The sequence below is a fragment of the Tamandua tetradactyla genome, chromosome 3, assembly GCF_023851605.1.
Source record: "Tamandua tetradactyla isolate mTamTet1 chromosome 3, mTamTet1.pri, whole genome shotgun sequence".
Lineage (NCBI taxonomy): Eukaryota > Metazoa > Chordata > Mammalia > Pilosa > Myrmecophagidae > Tamandua > Tamandua tetradactyla.
In genome coordinates this window covers 160,270,451-160,292,502 of record NC_135329.1, presented here as the reverse complement: position 1 = coordinate 160,292,502, position 22,052 = coordinate 160,270,451, and the positions used below count along the sequence as shown (strand labels likewise).

Here is a 22,052-nt window from a genome sequence, read left to right as displayed (position 1 = left end):
TTTTTTGTGTTTATAAACATTGATTAATATTATTCTTACCTGCAATAACAAAGAAGTATAGCAAAAAATCCAATGACAATGACTATTGTTCCCCCTAATATGGCTGTAAGAAACACTGTGTGGTAGGCAGTTATGTTCCTGGAATCTTCTCTTATACCTGAACATACATGGTTTAATATAAACAAACAGAAAAAGAAAAAATATATTATTTTAAATCAAATTTTCAATTATGTCATATCATGGATAAGGTAGACTGACTATTTAAACACAGTTTTACTTATTTGCTCCCCTTGCAAGGCATGCTACCCGATTGGCAAGAATTTTTCCCTATCTCAATGACTTTGGGCTTAATCATTTGACTTGCTTTGCCCAATAAAATGTGAGACTTTAAATGAACTTACATCGTTTGGCTCTGCCTTTTAGCTCTGGACATCTAAATATATGAATAGCATATCCCAAAAAGTCATTATTTCTTTCTACCTGGGTTCAAAAATAAGAAAGCATGTTGAGCTTAGCCAAACCAAGCCTAGCGCAGCAGCCAAGCCAAGACACTAACGAAATGTATGCAACAAATAAATGTTTACTGTTGTAACCCACTGATAGAATGGGGTTGTTACTGTAGCAATAGCTAACACAGACATCTGTATGGATGCTGAGATGCTGCTATAACAAAAATCTAAAGTATGTGATATCGGTTTCCAAGTCAAGCAGTAGGCAGTGAGGAAGAGGAAGGTAAAAAATGGTGAACCAAGTTATATAGCACCAAAATATTTGGTAAAATAAACTAGGAGAAATGTTTCAAATTACTTTCAGCTTTGTGTGAAGATGCTTTGAAACAGAAGTACTAAGTGTTGACTGTTAATAGCTACATTTAATTGGAAAACATTTTAAAGATAAATTCAGAAAAGAATTTGTCAAAAGCAAGCAGGAGTGAAAGAAATAGAGAGAACACATCATTCACAGACTTGAAAGAATAAAAGTTGCAACTTCTTTAGCCTGGGCTCCAGAATAAGATGCCTTGATCCCAGATAACATAGGGCCAGCAGAGGCACCAGTCAACCCATTATTCTCATGTTATGAGAGCACACATATGAAAATGCTGCTATTTTATGCTTTGTTTCAGTAAAGGCTAGCTAAAACACTAGGATGATGAGTGTAGGCTATTAAGATTCAACATGAAAATTAATGCTGCTTGGCACTAATCTTGAGGTAATCTGCTTCAACATCACCAAGACTTAATTCTTGCTCAATAAGGCACAGAAAAGAGTATCAACTAGTTTTAAATACATATCAAGGATGATAGCATGATGAGAGGACATGGGACAGCTAATTAACTGATAATCTCAAACTTGAGAGGCTCCCAATGCACTGTAGACATTGGAAGAGACTGAGTATTCACAAGGTCTTTAGGTGGATCCATTAAATTTCCCATCATCTAGTTTAATGAAAATAGAGTAATACTAATAGTAATAATAGTTTTGGATAAGCAACATCATGACTTTTCATATAGACTTCGGAGCCAGAATATCTAAATTGGAATCCTGGGCAGAATATTTTATTTTACATGATCTGGATCTCTTGTGCTTTATTTCTTTGTGCCTGACTTCTCTCATCTGTAAAGCAGAAAAATTAATAATAGTTTTACTTAACCCATATGGGTTGTTGAGAGGATTAAATGAGTTAATACTGATAATTACTTGGAACAGAGCCTGGCACATCATAAGCACTCAATAAGCACAGTTACACTATACTGCTGTTGTTAAATGAAAATTCAAATTTATATAAAAACAGATAATTCAGGATTGACCATAGTTTCATATATGGTAACTGGAAATAAAATTTATATCCCATACAATAGATAACCAAGTACAGCACAGCACAACATGAAATTTCTTCCAACGAAGTTTAAAAAAGAAAGTGGAGGACTTCTGGGAAGATGGAGGAGTAGGGTAGGGTGGAGTCACCTCCTGCTTGGTATAATAGGATAGGAGAAGGGGAAAAAATGACCCGGACTTCAGTCCTGGGGTTGAGTGATCAAAGAGCTCAACCAATCTTTCACAGGGAGGAGAGAGGCAGGGAGATTGGGACAGGAAGAGCAGGGTGGGTTTGATCAGCCATAACTCCCACTGGGGGTGGGCGGCAGCACACAGGGGTGTGTGGATCTGAAGGAACTGACCATCCCTTCACTCCAGCCTGCCCCAGCAGCTAGCTGGAGAAGCCCCCAACTCCCACCCCCAACTCTGCAGCCAGCAGTGCCTGTGGGGAGCCCAGAGGCATGCTTAGCTATCAGCCATGGAAAGCCATGCCCCTGAGCAATGGGAGAAGGTACCACAAATAGCCATCCCATCAAGCGCAGTGAATGGCAGATCTGCCAGGTGCTGCAATCACCACTTTCCCCAGGCACCACAGATCAGCTCTCCCATCCCACACACCAACACTGGCTATCCTGTTGCTGCATACTGCAAGCAGCCTCCCCACTGTGCATATCATCTTCCACCCAGCCACCACATTTCAGGAAGGGGTGAGCCTGAGGGGAGGAGGTGCCTCAGAAGTGCCAACTCCTGGGAAGAAGTGGTAACTGTAGTCTGAAAAACTTCCTATCTGCCTAGGATTTTTTGAAAAATGTATTTTTCTATATTTTAAAATTATTTTTTATTTTTATTTATGCACATTTTAATATATTTATATTTTTATTTATCTTTTATTTTTAATTTATTACCTTTTATTTTTTATTATAATTTTTAAAATTTTCTCTCCCTTCTGGGGGCACTAGCAGTCTGAGTTCATTCTCAATATATCTTGGGGTGTCTCCTTCTGACTTCAGGGCCTACAGTTGCCGAGGTGTGTTTTTTGTTTTGTTTTTTTCTTTATATTTGTTATTTTAATTTATTATTATATTGTTTTTGAGTGCATGGGCTGAGAATCAAGCCCAGGTCTCCCACGTGGTGTATGGGCATTCTGCGCTCAACTCCCCAAGCACCCCTGCCTAACTTTTAACAGAGCCTAAAGTAGAACTGCACCCCCTACATGACATCCAGGCTTTGGTTTGATGGGGAATTACTGGCAAACCAAGTGTAAAAGGGAACCTTCAATGCAAAAACAAGTAAATACAAAACTTCAGAATACTGAAGGAAACCAACTTGCAAAATAACCTTATGAAGACCCCAAACACAATAGAAAATCACAAAGCACCTGAAGATCCAGGAAGAAACGGCTCAGCCAAACAAACAAATCAAAACACCAGAGGGGACAAAGAACATGAATGACTACCAAAGGATATTTATAAAGAAATAAAAGATATCAGGAAAGCACAAGAAGAATTCAAAAGATTAAATAGAAAAATGTAAGATCTCACAGAGATGAAAGATACAGTAGACCAAATTAGAAATATACTAGCGACACACAATAGCAGATTGGAAGAAGCAGAAGGAAGAATAAGTGAGCTAAAAGACAGAACAATTGAACCAGAGTGCACAAAAGAACAAATGGCAAGAAAGATGGTAAAAATGGAACTAAATCTTAGGGAAATGATGGACAACAAAAGGTGTACAAATATAAGACTCATCGGTACCCCAGAAGGAGAACAGAAGAGTAATAATCAGGGAAAACTTTAGAACCTTTATAAAAGGCATAAATATGCAAATCAAAGAAAGAGGCCAAACAAACTCTACATAGAAAAAATCCAAATAGGCCTACTTTAAGACAAAAACTAATCAAACTGTCAAATGTTGAAGAGAAGCAGACAGTCCTGAAATCAGCACAAGAAAAGCGATATACTACATACAAGCGAAAACACATAAGACTGGGTTCAGACTACTCAACAGGCACCATGGAGGCAAGGAGACAGTGGTATGATATATTTAAGATCCTGGACAAGAAAGGCTTCCAGCCAAGAATTCTTTAGCCAGGGACTGATTAAAATCTTCAAAGACAAAGACTGATAGAACTAGTCAACAAGAAGACCTGCCTTACAAGAAATACTAAAGGAAACCTCTACAGCTGGAAAAAAAAAAACAAAAAAAACAGGAGGTCTGGAGGAGGGTACACAATTGAAGACTGCCACTAAGGGTAATTTAAAATATAAAAAGAGAGCAAGGGAAAGAATATATAGACTTGAAAATAAAAACTAGATGATAAGATGGTGGATTCAAGAACTGCTTTTACAGTAGTATCTTTCAATGTTAATGGACTAAACTAACCAATTAAAAGGTACAGATTGGCAGAATGAATTAAAAATATAATCCATAGATATGCTGTTTATAAGAGACACATCTTAGACACAAGGACACAAATAAGTTGAAATTGTTAGGATGGAAAAAGATGTTCCATATAGGCTATAACCAAATAAAACCATGAGTAGCTACACTATCAGATATAATAGACTTTAAATGTAAAGATTATTTAATTAATAAAAGGACACTATATATTAATAAAAGGGACAATTCATCAAGAGGAAATAACAATCATATGTGTTCATATTCCCAATCAAGGAGATACATAAGGCAAACATTTGAAGAACTGAAGATAGCTCTAGAAGTTTCAACAGTAGTTGGAGACTTCAAGACACCACTCTCCACCACAGATAGAACAACCCAACAGAGGATCAACAACGAAATAGAACCTAAACAATATGATAAACAAGTTAGACCTAATAGACACATATAGATCATTACACCCCCAAACACCAGGTTATCATATGATAGATCATACTTTGGGACAAAATAAGTCTTTATAAATTTAATACGATTGAAATTATCCAAAGTACTTTCTCTGACCACAATGGAAGGAAGCTGGAAATTAATAATCACCAAAGAATCAGAGCTTTCACAAACATATGGAGTAAACAACACACTCTTAAATAATCAGTGGGTCAAAGAAGAAATTACTAGAGAAATTGGTAAATATTTGGAGATGAATAATAATGAGAATATAACATATCAAAACTTATGGGATGCAGCAAAGGCAGTGCTGAGAGGGAAATGTATTGCCCTAGAAGTCTATATTAAAAAGCAAGGATGAACAAAATCAAGGACTAACTGCTCACGTGGATAAACTAGAAAAAGAAAAGAAAACTAACCCCAAAGCAGATAAAAAGAAGAGAAATAACAAAGATCAAAGCAAAAATAAATGAACTGGAAAAAAAAAACAACAGAAAGAATCAACAAAACAAAAAGTTGATTGTTTGAGAAACTCAATAAAATTGACGGAACACTAGCTAGAGACAAAGAAAAAAAAGAGAGGATGCAAATAAACAAAATCAGAAATGGGGGGGTCATTATCATGATTCTGAAGAAATGGAAAAAATCATAAGAGGATACTATGAATAACTATATGCCAACAAACTAGACAACTTAGATGAAATGGACAAATTCCTAGAAACACACAAACTACATATACTCATTTGAGAAGAAAGAGAAGATCTCAACAAACCAATTACAAATTTAAAAATACAGTCAGTCATCAAAAATCTTTCCATAAAGAAAAGCCCAATCAGAGTCTTCACAGGAGAATTTTATCAAATATTCCAAAAAAGAACTAATACCAATCCTGCTCAAACTCTTGCAAAAAACTGAGGAAAAAAGATGCTACCAAACTCATTTTATGAAGCTAACATGACTTTAATACCAAAACTGGATAAAGACACTACAAGAAAACTACAGACCAATCTCCCTAATGAACACAGGTGCAAAAATTCCCAACAAAATAATAGCAAACTGAATTCATCATTAAAAGAATATACATCACGACCAAGTGGAGTTTATACAAGAAATGCAAGGGTGGTTCAACACAAGAAAATGAATCAATGTAACAACACATTAACAAATCAAAAGGGAAAAATCACATGATCATACCAATTGATGCTGAAAAAGCATTCAACAAAATTCAGCATCCTGAATTTTTTTTAAACTCTTCAAGAGGAAGGAACTGAAGGAAACTTCCCAAATATCATAAAGGGAATGTATGAAAAACCCATTGCCAGCATCATACTTAACAGGAAGAGATTGAAAGCATTCCCCCTAAGATCAGGTACGAAACAAGGAAGCCCACCTCACCACTATTATCCAACATTGCAGTAGAAGTCTTAGCTAGAGCAATTACAAAGGAGAAAGAAATAAAAGGCACCCAAATAGGAAAGGAAGAAGTAAAACTTTCAACATTTGCAGGTGACATGATCTTAAACTTGGAAAACTCTGAGAAATCTACAACAAAGCTACTTGAGCTAATAAACAAATTTAGCAAAATGGCAGAATAAAAGATTAATGTAGAAAAATCAGTAATGTTTCTATACACAAGTTATGACCTAAGTGAGGAGACAATTAAGGAAAAAATTCCATTCAAAATAGTAGCCAAAGTATCAGGTATCTAGGAATAAGCTTAATCAGGGATGTCAAGGATTTGTACACAGAAAATTATAAAATATTGCTAAAAAGAAATTTAAAATGACCTAAATAGATGGAAAGACATTCCATACTCCTGGATGGGAAGGTTGAATGTCATTAGATGTCAATTTTTCCAAAATTTTTTTCTACAGATTCAATGTAAACCAATCAAAATTCCAACACCCTTCTTTGAAAATTTGGAAAAGCTAGTTATCAAATTTATTTGGAAGGGAAAGAGATCCGAATAGCTAAAGATAACCTAAAAAAAAGAAGAGTTATGTGGGAGGACTAACACTTCCTGACTTTAAAGCTTACTATAGACCACAGTGGTCAAAACAGCATGGTACTGGAACAAAGACAGAAGTACTGACCAGTGGAATTGAATCCTGAGTGCAGAGATAGATCACCAAATCTAGGGACAACTGATCTTTGATAAGGCCCTCAAATCTACTGAACTGGGACAGAATAGTCTTTTTAATAAATGAGCATGGGATAATTGGATATCAATAGCCAAAGAATGAAAGAGAACCCCTACCTTATACCCTACATAAAAATTAATTCAAAATGGATTAAAGACCTAAATATAATATTCCATTTTTTATATTCTATTAAATTCTATTAGATTTCTAGAAGAAAATTTAGGCAAACATCTTCAAGATTCAGTAAGCATAAGCAGTGAAAGAAAAAATATAAATGGGAACTCCTTAAGATTAAGAGCTTCTGTGCCTCAAAAAACTTTGTTAAAAAGGTAAAGAGGGGTGCACGGATGGTTCAGTGGTAGAATGTTCACCATCCATGCGGGAGATCTGGGTTTGATTCCTAGATCATGCACACCCCAAAAAGAAAAAGAAAAAGAAAAAAAAGGTAAAGAGGTAGACAATTCAATGGGAGAAAATATTTAGAAACCATGTACTGAATGAAGACTTGATATCCTGTGTATATAAAGAAATTATACAGCTCAACAACAAAAGAATAACCCAATTATAAAATGGACAGAGGTGATGAATAGACACTTTTCCTATGATCAGATTCAAATGGCTAAAAAGCACATAAAGAGATTGTTCTAGTTTGCTAGCTGCTGGAATGCAATATACCAGAAACAGAATGGCTTTTAAAAAGGGGAATTTAATGAGTTGCTAGTTTAAAGTTCTAAGGCCGAGAAAATGTCCCAATTAAAACAAGTCTAAAGAAATGTCCAATCAAAGGCATCTAGGGAAAGATACCTTGGTTCAAGAAGGCCGATGAAGTTTAGGGTTACTCTCTCAAGTGAGAAGGCACATGGTGATCACAGCCAGGGCTTCTCTCTAGCTGGAAGGGCATATGGTGAACACGGCATCATCTGCTAGCTTTCTCTCCTGGCTTCCTATTTCATGAAGCTCCCCGGGAGGCATCTTCCTTCTTCATCTTCAAAGGTAGCTGACTGGTGGACTCTCTGCTTTGTAGTTTTGCTCTCTCTGAATCTCCCTGAATCTCTCTCTCCAAAATGTTTCCTCTTTTATAGGACTTCAGAAACTAATCAAGACCCACTCAAATGGGTGGAGACATGTCATCCCCTAATCCAGTTTAACAACCATTCTTAACTAAATCACATCAACCAGGGAGATGATCTCATTACAGTTTCAAATATACAGGATTGAATAGGGATTATTCTACCTTTAAGAAATGAGATTTATATTAAAACATGGCTTTTCTTAGGGGGCATACTTCCTTTCAAGCCAGCACAGAGATGCTCATTTTAATTAGCTATGAGGGAGATGGAAAATCAAGATGACAATGAGATATTGCCTCACACCTATAAGAATGGCTGCTATTAAACAGGAAACTACAAATGTTGGAGAGGATGTGGAGAAATTGGAACAGTATTCAGTGCTGGTAGGAATGTATAGTGGTACAGCCACTGTGGAAAACAGTGTGGCAATTTCTCAGAAAACTAAATATTGAGTTGCCCTACAGCAATAACAATACTCGATATATACCCTGGAGAGCTGAAAGCAGTGACACAAATAGACATTTGTACACTGATGTTCGTGTCAGCATTATTCACAATTGCCAAAAGGTGGAAACAATCCAAATGTCCATGATTAGATGAGTGGATAGACAAAATGTGGTATGTACACATGATGGAATATTATGTGCAATTAATATAATTAATATATTAATTAATCAATATTATATATTATAGAATTATTATATAATTAAAATACAATATTATTATTATTATATTAAGATGAAACAAGGTCCCAAAGCATATAACAATGTGGATAAATCTTGAGGACATAATGCTGAGTGAAGTAAGTGGGGCACAAAAGGACAGATACTGTATGATTTTGCTATTATGACTCTGGTAAAGGTAAACTCAGAGGTTACACTGTAGAATATGGCAGACCTATAGGTAAGCAGAAGTTAGAGAACGGTGAAAGGCTACCCAGTGAAGCTGAACATAAATGCAAAGGAATGGATAGAAGTGATAGTAACTGATTAGTGGGGTTAAAAGTAACATTTCCATATTAAAGGTGAATATGATTGAAAGGGGGATGTATAGTGCCATGTATCTCACTGATTAAATCTACAATCATAAATAAGTTCTCACATTAATTATTTTAAAACTTTGATATAGGACAAGGAGTCAATGGTAGAAGGGCATTGTGGCGGAAACTAAAATTTGATATAGGACAAACAGTCAATGGTAGAAGGGCATTGTGGCGGAAACTAAAATTGCATATTATGGCCAACATAGTACCACAGCACTTCCAGGGGCAACTAATTGCATGGGGAAGGCCAAGTGATAAGGGGTAATTTTGACTTGATATTTGGTGAGGCTGTGTTTGTCAGTCTTTTGTCTTTATGGGCTAATGAAAACTGTCTAAAATTGAGAGTACTACTGATTCTACAACCAAGTTAGGATACTGTAAAATATGGTTTGTTTTGGACATTATCTATGATACCCAAAAGATGGAAGGAGCCAAAGGGTACAATGACCAAGAAGCAGAAGAGCAAACTGTAATACATTAATATGATGGAATATATTTAAAAAAGGAAGGATGTCAGGAGGCACACAATGAACTGAATAAGCCTTGGAGACAGTGTGTTGTGCAAAATTAGCCAGAAACAAAAGAACTAAAGTCTCTTTCAGAAAATACTTATAAGAAACTGGAACCTAGATTGCAAACCCTTATAGCAGCCACACTTAGTCTGAAGTTGTAAATGTATTTCTAGATTCTGAGATACTGAGCTATATGTGTATCGGCTGGTATTTCCCTGGAAATCTGAGTAACTCTGTGACACTTAAGATCCAGAAATGGAGTGCTACAGCCCTGGAAGTTAACATAGATATAAACAATAAGAGTTAAAGCAACCAAAAAAAAAGAGATCAGGTCTCAATTAGAGATAAAAATGAAGCCAATCTGGCTAGGACTAAGGTAAATCAGAATATAGGGTAAAAGATGATAGTATATACACTCTAGACCTTCATCTACTGTATGAGACCAATGGCAGAGAGGTTTATTATGTCTAGAACCTAAATTTTCTGTAACACACTGTGCTGGTTTGAAAGATGTATGCATCCTTGAAAAGCCATGTTTTAATCAAAATCCCATTTCATAAAGGCAGAATAATCCCCATTCTATACTGTATGTAATTAGAGCATCTCCCTGGAGGTATAACCCAATGAGTGGTTGTTAAGATGGATTAGGGGAAATGTGTCTCCAGCCATTTGGGTGGGTCTTGCATGGTTTACTGGAGTCCTATAAAAGAGGAAATATTTTGGAGAATGAGAGACTTGGAGAGAGGAGAGAATGCTGTAGCACCACAAAGCAGAGTCCACCAGCCAGCAATCTTTGGAAATGAAGAAGGAAAATGCCTCCCGGGGAGCTTCGTGAAACAGGAAGCCAGGAGAGGAAGCTAGCAGATGATGCCATGTTTGCCACATGCCTTTCCAGCTGACAGAGACATCCTGACCATGTTCAGCATGAGCCTTTCCAGATGAGAGAGAAACTCTGTGTTCACTATGTGCCCTTCCACTTGAGAGAGAAACCCTGAACTTCACTGGACTTCTTGAACCAAGGTATCTCTCCCTGGATGCCTTAGATTGGACACTTCTATAGACTTGTTTTAATTGGGACATTTTCTCGGCTTTAGAACTGTAAACTATCAACTCACTAAATTTCCCTTTTTAAAAGTCATTCTATTTCTGGTATATTGCATTCCAGCAGCTAGCAAACTAGAACACACACAATTTAAATCAACCTGTGTGGATAGCTCATTTAAATAATCCAAACTCCTAGAGTTCAGAATGGGAATGAGGCCTTGTAATTTTGTATAGCTTAATATAATACCTGGATACATCTCAGACTATGGTGGGCTGATAATTAAACAGTATTGGTAAAGTCCCTTGAGGATATGGAACTATTAAATTTTCCCATCTGGGAAACCCCAGGTACCCTCTCAACCTCTCTCTCTCTCTCTTAACCCAACTCTGTAAGGAAAATCATTACCCTCCCCACTATGTGAGAAAGGACATCCAGGGGTGGAAAGCCTCCCTGACAACATGGTGCATAACTCCTAGGGATGAGTCTGACCCTGGTACTGTGGGATCAACAATGCTTTCCCTACCAAAAGGGGTAAAGAAGTGTCATAAAATAAGGCATCATTGGCTAAGAGAGATCAAATAGAGTCAAGAGGCATTCTGGAGGTTACTCTTATGCAAGCTTCAGTTAGTTAGTGCTAATTGCCATGGTGTGCTAAACCTCAACCAACATCATTCCTGTTAACTCTTAAGAACACCTACGGCTCAAACTGAGACTCTATAAAAGTTTCATGCACTAAGTTTGCTTTCCTGGAAAGTAAAATTTCCAGACCACATAAATCCTGAAACCTAGAGGAACCAACCTCTCTAAGATTATCAACTAATTATATAATTACATCCCCCTATCTTTTAGTGTTGATACCCCTTCTCAACATGAAAATGTCAAACTGGGCTTTGCCTAAAGATCCTTATAGATTGGGAGAAAGATCAAAGGAGAAGGAGGAGTTATAACAGAGAAAACAGGACATAACAAATGAGTATGATGACTTCATCACTACATTGCTATTTCATCAAGCTCCAGTGTTTTGGAGCAGCTAAAAGGAAAAATCTGAAACAGTGGAATGTAACCCATAACAAACTCTGAAATCTGTTCCATAACTACTTGTTGAAGTATACTTTGAAAATTATTGGTTTTTTCCTTTTCTTTGTTATATGTTATATTTCACAGTTTAAAAAGCATTTTTTTTAAAAAAATTGGAGTAACTTAATTCTATCTACAAAGTTTTATTCAGGACACATAGCCATAACAGAGAAAAGTTATAACTGGGTGAAATGCAACTTCTACTTCTAAGAATAGATGTTTTTTCAATAGAGTAATGGTGACAACTTTCACTCTACAGATCCAATGGAAATTGCTTTTGGAACTGGGAGGCTGAAATGTTGATAATGCCCCAAATCCTGTAAATATATATGGCAGTAGCAAAAAAGTATTAGTGTGTGTACAGATGCCTAAAAGGAGTTTGGTAGGTAGGTAGAAAATTACAATATATTTTCATTCAAGTAGATTTAAAAATCATGTTTAAAAACATGTATTAATAAGCACTTGTTTATTAAATTCTATACACAGTCTCCTACTTTCCTAGAGTGAAACCTGTGAAAAACTACTTGAGATTTTAATTTCTTGCACTTAAATTTTTTCTCAAGAAATTCTGGAATGGAATTCTGTTCAAATGTAATTTTAAAACAGGCTCACAAGATGGCAGCTTAGCAAGGTGTGGGATTTAGTTTGTCTTCCAGAGCAGCTAGTAAATAGCTAGGAACAGTAGAGAACAACTGCTGGGGCCACATCAGTGACCAGATACACAGGGTATCCCTATCTGGACATGCTGGACCAGCTGCGAGCCCACCCAGAACCATGACTTCCCCAAACTGCAGTGGCTGGTGCCCCTCCCCCACAGGCTGCTTCCCAGAGGGGATGGGAAAGGGACTTTACCAGCAGCAGGGGCTGAGCACAACCAAGCCCCAATTGTGGAGTTAATTAACAAACTCTGACTACTAAAAACAGGCCCCCAGCTCAGCTGAACCCTGAGTAAAAGAGGTTGATGGTTTGTGCCCCAGCACAGAGGGGCAGGAATGACAAAAAAAGAAAAAAGAAAAAAAAAAAAAAAAGATTTTTTTTTTTTTGAATGCCATAGTACATAATATTTTAAAGGGTCGGGGCCATGAAGGAAAGAAAGGGGCACACAGGACCTGGAGATACAAAAAGCAATGCACCAATTTAAGCTCTTGATTGGCAAACCCAAGGAATGGGGGTCTAGCTCTGAAAAGGATTTTTCTTTTTCTTTTTTTGTGGTTGTGTTTCTATGGCTTGACCACTCTTTGAATACAGCTGCAAGGCTTCTCAGGCTCCAACTGCCCCAGGCATAGGTAGAATTAAGCATCTTTGAGTGTTTGTCTGGAGACTGTGCCTTCCCTGAGAGGGGGGTGGGGCCCAGCTCAGATGGAATCTCTCCCTCAAGGAATTAAGACCCCAGGGTCTGGAAAACTGAAGCAATTAAAGCCAATCTCTTCTCTATCTCAACTACGCCCCCAGTAGGGAGAGTCTGCTGAAGTTAAAAGAACCACATCACCTTATGCTGGTGAGACCCACAGGCAGAAAAGCAACACATACTAGGCAGGAAAGGAAAAATGCAGAATCCAGAGGCTTCATAGGAAAGCCTTTCAATCTGCTGGGTCTCATCCTCAGGGAAAACTGATGCAGGTGACACTCTCCTCCTGAGAGGAGCCAGTTTGGTCTAGGAAAATCCGGTTGGGGTCTATAATATCTAAGTAGACCCTCCTAAGGGGGGAATAAAAAGACACCATACAGGCAGTGCAAGAAAGAAGAAAACAAGAACTGAAAAATTCTGATCTGTTAAACAAAACCTAAGCTAGAGGTCCAGAATAAGCTGAACTGAATGTCAAAGAACAGAGACAATAAAGTCATCCAGCAAGAAAATCCTAGCTAAAAGAAGTGAAAACGATTCCCAGAATAAACTAATTAAGGAAATTAAATACCTAGACACCAGCAAAAAATAACGAATCATACTAGGAAAATTGAAGGTATGGCATAGTCAAAGGAACAAACTAACAATTCAAGTGATATACAGGAGTTGAAACAATTAATTCAGAATGTTTGGATAGGGAAAACTCATCAAAAATCAAATTAATGAATGGAGGGAGGACATATAGAAGGCAAGGAATGAACAAAAAGAAGAAATTGAAAGTCTGACAGAACAAATTATAGAACTTATGGGAATGAAAGGCACAGTAGAAGAGATTGAAAAAAAAGAAAACCTACAATGTTAGATTTCAAGAGGCAGAAGACAGGATTACTGAACTGGAGGATGGGACATTTGAAATCTGACAAGCAAAAGAAAATATAGGAAAATGAATGGGAAAATATGAGCAGGAACTCAGAGAATTGAATGACAACATGAAGTGCATGAATATATGTGTTGTGGGTGTTCCAGAAGGAGAAGAGAAGGGAAAAGGAGGAGAAAAACTAATGGAGGAAATTATTATTGAAAATACCCAACTCTTATGAAAGACTTAAAATTACAAATCCAAGAAGTGCAGTTTACCTCAAACAGAATAGATCCAAATAGACATACTCCAAGACATTTACTAATCAGAATGTCAAATGTCAAAGAGAAAGAGAGAATCTTGAAAGCAGCAAGAGAAAAGCAATCCATCATATACAAGGGGAGCCCAATAAGATTATGTGTAGATTTCTCATCAGAAACCGTGGAAGTGAGAAGACAGCAGGATGATATATTTAAGTTATTAAAAGAGAAAAATTGCCAACCAAGAATTCTATATCCAGCAAAACTGTACTTCAAACATGCGTGAGAAATTAAAACATTATCAGACAAAAAAATCACTGAGAGAATTTGTGACCAAGAGACTGGTGCTGCAAGAAATATTAAAGGGAGCACTAGCGACAGATAGGAAAAGACAGGAGAGAGAGGTGTGGAGAACAGTGTAGAAATGAAGGCTATCAGTAAAGGTAAAAAGAAAAATTAGATAGGACATATAAAATCCAAAAGGCAAAATGGTAGGAAAAGGCACTACCCATATAGTAATAACACTAAATATTAATGAATTAAACTCCACAATCAAAAGACATAGACTGGCAGAATGGATTAAAAAACAGGACCCATCTACAGGAAATGCATCTTAGACCTAAGGATAAACATAGGTTGAAAGTGAAAGGTTGGGAAAAGATATTTCATGCAAATAACAATCAGAAAAGAGCAGGAATAGCTATACTAATATCCAACAAATTAGACTTCAAATGTAAAACAGTTAAAAGAGACAAAGAAGGACACTATGTATTAATAAAAGGAACAATTCAACAAGAAGACATAACAATCATAAATATTTATGCACTGAGCCAGAGCGCTCCAAATACATGAGGCAAACACTGAAAACACTGTAAAGAGAAATAGACATATTTACCACATTAGATGGAGACTTCAATTCCCCACTTTAATCAATGAACACAACATCTAGACAGAGGATCAATAAAGAAACAGAGATGTGAATAATACAATAAATGAGCTAGACTTAACAGACATTTATAAAACATTACACCCCACAAACAGCAGGATACACTTTTTTCTCAAGTGCTCAAGGATACACCACATGCTGGGTCACAAAGCAAGTCTTACTAAATTTAAAAAGATTGAAATCATACAAAACACTTTCTCAGATCATAAAGGAATGAAGTTAGAAATCAATAATAGGCAGAGGGCCAGAAAATTTACAAATATATGGAGGCTCAACAACATACTCTTAAACAACAGTGGGTCAAGGAAGAAATTACAAGAGAAATCAGTAAATATCTTGAGGAAAATGAAAATGAAAACACACATACCAAATTTATGGGATGCAGCAAAGACAGTGCTAAGAGGGAAATTTATTGTCCTAAATGCTTATATCAAAAATGAAGAAAGAGCAAAAATTGAGGAATTAACTGTCCACTTGGAAGAACTAGAGAAAGAACAGCAAACTAATCCCAAAGCAAGACAAGGAAAGAACTAATGAAGATTAGAGCAGAAATAAATGAAATTGAGAATATGAAAACAATTGAGAAAATCAACAAAACTGGAAGTTGGTTCTATGAGAAAATCAGTAAGATCGATGGACCCTTAATGAGGTTGACAAAAAGAAGAGAGAGGATGCAAATAAATAAAAACAGAAATGGAAAAGGAGACATAACCAATTACCCTGCAGAAATAAAGGAAATAATGAGAGGATACTATGAACAACTTTATGCCAATAAACTCGACAATGTAGATGAAATGGACAACTTCCTAGAAAGGTATGAACAACCAACATTGACTCGAGAAGAAATAGATTACCTCAACAAACCAATCACAAGTAAAGAAACTGAATCAATCATTAAGAAGCTCCCCCAAAAGAAAAGTCCAGGACCAGATGGCTTCACATGTGAATTCTACCAAGCATTCAAGAAAGAATTAGTACCAATCCTGCTCAAACTCTTCAAAAAAATCAAAGAGGAGGGAAAGCTGCCTAACTCATTCTACAAAGCCAACATCACCCTCATACCAAAGCCAGACAAAGATATTACAATAAAAGAAAACTACAGACTAATCTCTCCAATGAGTATAGATGCAAAAATCCTCAGCAAAATTCTTGCAAATCAAATCCAGCAACACATTGAAAGAACTATACACCATGACCAAGTAGGATTCAGCCCAGGTATGCAAGGATGGTTCAACATAAGAAAATCAATTAACATAATACACCATATCAACAAATCAAGGCAGAAAAACAGATAATCATCTCAATTGGTGCAGAAAAGGCATTTGACAAATTCAACATCCTTTCTTGTTGAAAACACTTCAAAAGATGGGAATAGAAGGGAACTTCCTCAATATGATAAAGGGAATATATGGAAAACCCATAGCTAGCATCATCCTCAATGGGGAAAATTTGAAACTCTCCCCCTAAGATCAGGAACAAGACAAGGATGTCCACTGTCACCATTGTATTCAATAGTGTTCTGGAAGTTCTAGCCAGAACAATTAGACAAGAAAAAGAAATACAAGGCATTAAAATTGGAAAGGAAGAAGTAAAGTTCTCACTGTTTGCAGATGATATGATACTATATGTTGAAATTCCCAAAAAATCCACAGCAAAACTACTAGAGCTAATAAATGAGTACAGCAAAGTGGCAGGTTACAAGATCAACACTCAAAAATCTGTAGTGTTTCTATACACTAGTAATGAACAATCTGAGGGGGAAATCAAGAAAAAAATTCCATTTACAATGGCAACCAATAGAATAAAATATTTAGGAATAAATTTAACTAAAGAGACAAAAGACCTATATGAAGAAAACTACAAGAAAGTGTTAAAAGAAATCACAGAAGACCTAAATAACTGGAAGGGCATACTGTGTTCATGGATTGGACGACTAAATATAGTTAGAATGCCAATTCTACCTAAATTGATTTACAGATTCAATGTAATACCAATTAAAATCCCAAAAACTTACTTTTCAGAAATACAAAAACCAGTAACCAAATTTCTCTGGAAGAGAAGGATGCTCCAAATAGCTAAAAGTATCCTGAGAAAGAAAAATGAAGTCAGATGTCTCATGCTACCTGACTTTAACACGTTATTATGAAGCTGTAATGGTCAAAACAGCATGGTACTGAAATAAAGATAGATATACTGACCAATGGAGTCAAATAAAGTGTTCAGATATAGACCCTTTCATCTATGGACAACTGATCTTTGATAAGGCAGTCAAGCCAACTCACCTGGGACAGAACAGTTTCTTCAATAAATGGTGAGTAGAGAACTGGATAGCCACATGCAAAAGAATGAAAGAGAATCCCTATCTCACACCCTATATAAAAATTAACTCAAAATGGATCAAAGACCTAAACATTACATCTAAGACCATAAAAATTTTAGAAGAAAATGTAGGGAAATGTCTTATAAATCTTATAATAGGAGGCGTTTCCTAGACCTTTTACCCAAAGCATGAGCATTGAAGAAAGAAAGAAGTAAATGGGAACTCCTCAAAATTAAACACTTTTGTGCACAAAAGAACAAGAAAGTAAAAAAACAGCCTACACAATGGGAGACAATATTTGGAAACGATATATCAGATAAAAGTCTAGTATCCAGAATATATAAAGAGATTGTTCAATTCAACAACAAAAAGACAACCCAATTAAAAAATGGACAAAAGGCATGAACAGACACTTCTCAGAAGAGGAAATACAAATGGCCAAAGGCATATGAAAAGATGCTCAACTTCCCTGGCTATTAGGGAAATGCAAATCAAAACCACAATAAGATATCATCTCACACCCACCATAATGTCCATTATCAATAAAACAGAAAACGACAAGTGCTGGAGAGGATGTGGAGAAAGAGGAACACTTATTCACCATTGGTGGGAATGTCAAATGGTACAACCACTGTGGAAGGCAGTTTGGCAGTTCCTCGGGAAGCTAAGTATAGAATTGCCATATGACCCAGCAATCCCATTGCTAGATATCTACTCAGAGGACATGAGGGCAAGGACACAAACAGACATTTGCAAACCAACGTTTATAGCACATTATTTACAATTGCCAAGAGATGGAAACAGCCCAAATGTCCATCAACAGATGAGTGGCTAAACAAGCTGTAGTATATATATACATACGATGGAATATTATGCAGCTGTAAGACAGAATAAAGTTATGAAGTATATAACAACATGGATGGACCTTAAGGACATTATGCTGAGTGAGACTAGCCAGAAACAAAAGGACAAATACTGTATGGTCTCACTGATATGAACTGACATTAGTGAATGAACTTGGAAAACTTCAGTTGGCAACAGAGACCATCAGGAAATAGAAATAGGATAGATATTGGGTAATTAGAGCTGAAAGGATACAGATTGTGCAACAGGACTGATTGTAAAAATTCAGAAATGGACAGCACAATACTACCTAACTGTAATACAATAATGTTAGAACACTGAATGAAGCTGAATGTGAGAATGATAGAGGGAGGAGGCCTGGGGGGACAAATGAAATCAGAAGGAAAGAGAGACAATGAAGACTGAGATGGTATAATCCAGGAATGTCTAGAATGCATAATGAGAGAGACTAAATGTACATGCTTTTTGCATGAGGAAGAACAAAGGAATGTCAATACTGCAGGGTGTTGAAAATAGATGGTAATTAATATTTAAAAATTTTAATTATGTGTGAGACTAAAGCAAAAAAAATGTTCATTTGGTACAAAATTTATATTTTGACTAGTGCATTTCCTAATATAACTTATGTGGACAGCTTAATTGAACACCATAGTACATGGAACCTTGAGTAGGGCATGAGATTTTGTAGGTTTGTCCAGAGTGATGCCCTGATAAATCCCAAAGTGATTTGAACAGTAAATAAAAAAGCATCTGCAAAGGGGGAATGGTGACAAAGGAGGAAAATTCAACTTCCCCAAGTGGAGAATTCTTGATATTTCCACAAGCAGTAGGGACAACCAGGACAATGGGCTGAGCCCCCAGTTTTGGGGTTTTTTCATATGAAACTTAACCCCCCAAAGGACAGCCTAACCCTACTTGAAATTGGGCCTAAGAGTCACCCCCAAAAGAACCTCTTTTGTTGCTCAAATGTGGCCTCTCTCTCTCAGCCAACACAACAAGCAAACTCACTGCCCTTCCCCTCTCTATGTGGGACATGACTCCCAGGGGTGTGGACCTTTCTGGCAATTTGAAAGAATCCTAGAATGAGCTGGGACTCAGCATCAAGGGACTGAGAAAACCTTCTCGACCAAAAGGGGGAAGAGCAAAATGAGACAAAATAAAGTGTCAATGGCTGAGAGATCCCAAACAGAGTCAAGAGATTATTCCTGAGGTTATTATTATGCATAATATAGATATCACCTTTTTAGTTAAGGTGTAATGGAGAGGCTAGAGGGAACTGCCTGAAAATGTAGAGCTATGTTCCAGTAGCCATGTTTCTTGAAGATGATGACACAGCTTTCACAATGTGACTGTGTGATTATGAAAACCTTGTGTCTGATGCTCCTTTTATCTACCTTATTGACAGATGAGTAAAATATATGGATTAAAAATAAATAAATATTAAACCCACAAAAGATAGGTAAAGTCTACTTAAAATTTAGGCCTAAGAGTCACCCTCAAGAGAGCCTCTTTTGTTGCTCAGATATGGCCTCTCTCTCCAGCCAATATGATGAGCATTCTCACCACCCTCCCCCTCTCTGCATGGGACATGACTCCCAGGGGTGTGGACGTTCCTGGCAATGTGGGACAAAGATCCTGGAATGAGCTGAGACTCAGCATCAAAGGACTGAGAAAACCCTAGAATGAGCTGAGAATTAACATCAAGAGACTGAGAGAACCTTCTCAACCAAAAGGGGGAAGAGTAAAATGAGGCAAAGTGTCAATGGCTGAGAGATTCCAAACAGAGTCGAGAGGTTATCCTGGAGGTTATTCTTATGCATTAAGTAGATATCACCTTGTAGTTCAAGATGTAGTGGAGAGGCTGGAGGGAATTGCCTGAAAATGTAGTGCTGTGTTCCAGTAGCCATGTTTCCTGATGATGACTGAACAATGATATAGCTTTCACAATGAGACTCTGTGAATGTGAAAACCTTATGTTTGATGCTCCTTTTAGCTACTATATCAACAGAAGAGTAGAACATATGGAATAAAAATAAATAACAGGGGGAACAGATGTTAAAATAAATTCAGTTTGAAATAGTGGTAGGTGAAGGCGAGGGGAAAGGGGTATGGTACGTATAGTTTTTTTTTTCTCTCTATTATCGTTTTATTTCTTTTTCTGTTGTCTTTTGACTTCTTTTTCTAAATCGATGCAAATGTACTAAGAAATGATGAATATGCAACTATGTGATGATATTAAGAATTACTGTTTGTATATGTAGAATGGAATGATTTCTAATTGTTTTGTTAGTTAATTTTTTTAATTAATAAATAAATAAATAATAGGGGGAACAAATGTTAAAATAAATTTAGTAGATTGAAATGCTAGTGATTGATGAAAGGGAGGGGTAAGGTGTATGATATGTATGAATTTTTTTCTGTTTTCCTTTTATTTCTTTTTCTGAATTGATGCAAATGTGCTAAGAAATGATCATGATGATGAATATACAACTACATGATGATATTGTGGGTTATTGATTTTATATCAAAAATGGAATGATCATATGGTAAGAATGTTTGTGTTTGTTTGTTGTCACGTTTAATAAATAAAATTAAAAAAAAACAGGTTCAGTATATTATTAACCAAATTATAACTAAAGCACTCCAGCACATCAGATACTAACTAGCTCATCATAGGACCAATTTTTACTTCCCAGTAACACTTTCTTAATATGATTTCTGAATATTTTCCAGTAGTACTTTATATCCAAAAATGTTTAGGGATGTTAAGAACAATAATATTTAACTCTCCTAATTTAGAAACAAAGATACTAAGCCTCTAATGGATCATACCTATTTCAAGGTCACCCAATTAGTTATTGAGAATGCCAGACCTTCAGTTGAGTTATCTATACCTCTAGTCAAATGTTCCTTTGACTAGGATATACTTGCAGAATATATGTTTCAAAAGCATCACTAGAAGGTATCTAATGCAAGCCAAGTAGGAATCCCATGCTTTTATTTTAGGACTCAGATTCACATGAAATCTTTTCCAACAGATAAGTGAAACAGACTTTTCACATATTTTAAAAATGACTTCAGTTTTTATAATTCATACAGTCATTTATACAAATTGGTTGTTTTAGTTATCTCTTAGTGGAAGATACACTTCTCTACAAAATTCAAATGCTCCTTGGGTTATTTTTATTAAAAATGAAATAAAAATCTGGATTCAGTTAAGTTGAAGTGTTAAATATTAATTGCTCTTTTTTTCATCAATATTTCATTATAGTTGCAAATCTAGAATGGCATAAGGCCACACAGCTGGTAAGACTACATGACATTTTGCATTCATGAATAAGAAAAATAACTTCCCTCTTGTTTTCTGAAACAATAAACTCTTAAGCACTAGGTTCAAATAGGAGCAGAGAGAATATCCCTCTTGATCATATATGGTAAATAGTTCATATTTCTTCTACTGGAATTCCAAATTTTGACTTCACTAAAAAAATTTTTTTACCTTGCAAGGTTTAAAATCAAATATTGTCAACCATAAAATGATGACAAAAATCAAACTCAATATTTTTAAAGACCTTTTTTCAGAAACAAACTTCGAGAACCTTCAATGTAATAAACAGTCATGATAGAGTTGTACAAAAGAAAGTTGCAGAGGGCAGGCCACAGTGGCTCAGCAGGCAGACTTCTTGCCTGACATGCTGGAGACCCAGGTTCGATTCCTGGTGCCTGCCCATGCCAAAAAAAAAAAAAAAGAATGCCACAGAGAAACACAGTCTTGGATTAGAGTGAGCACTGGGCCTGACCAGCATGAAACTGTCAGGAATCATCTCTGACATATGATTAAAGATGGAGGAATTAATGATATGCATTTAACCTTCACTTTTCCCTAAAACCTCTCTCAAGTGACACTAAGAAG

At 36.3% G+C, this 22,052-nt stretch overlaps 1 protein-coding gene across 1 annotated transcript in view; it reads right to left on the bottom strand.

The window, feature by feature from the left end:
* FAM171B (family with sequence similarity 171 member B) overlaps positions 1 to 22,052 on the bottom strand; it is an 88,205-nt gene that overhangs the window by 4,750 nt on the left and 61,403 nt on the right. The window contains exon 7 of the mRNA XM_077154384.1: positions 40 to 157. Within this exon, the coding sequence (XP_077010499.1) occupies positions 40 to 157 (118 nt within the window). The remainder of the gene's footprint in view (positions 1 to 39; positions 158 to 22,052) is intronic.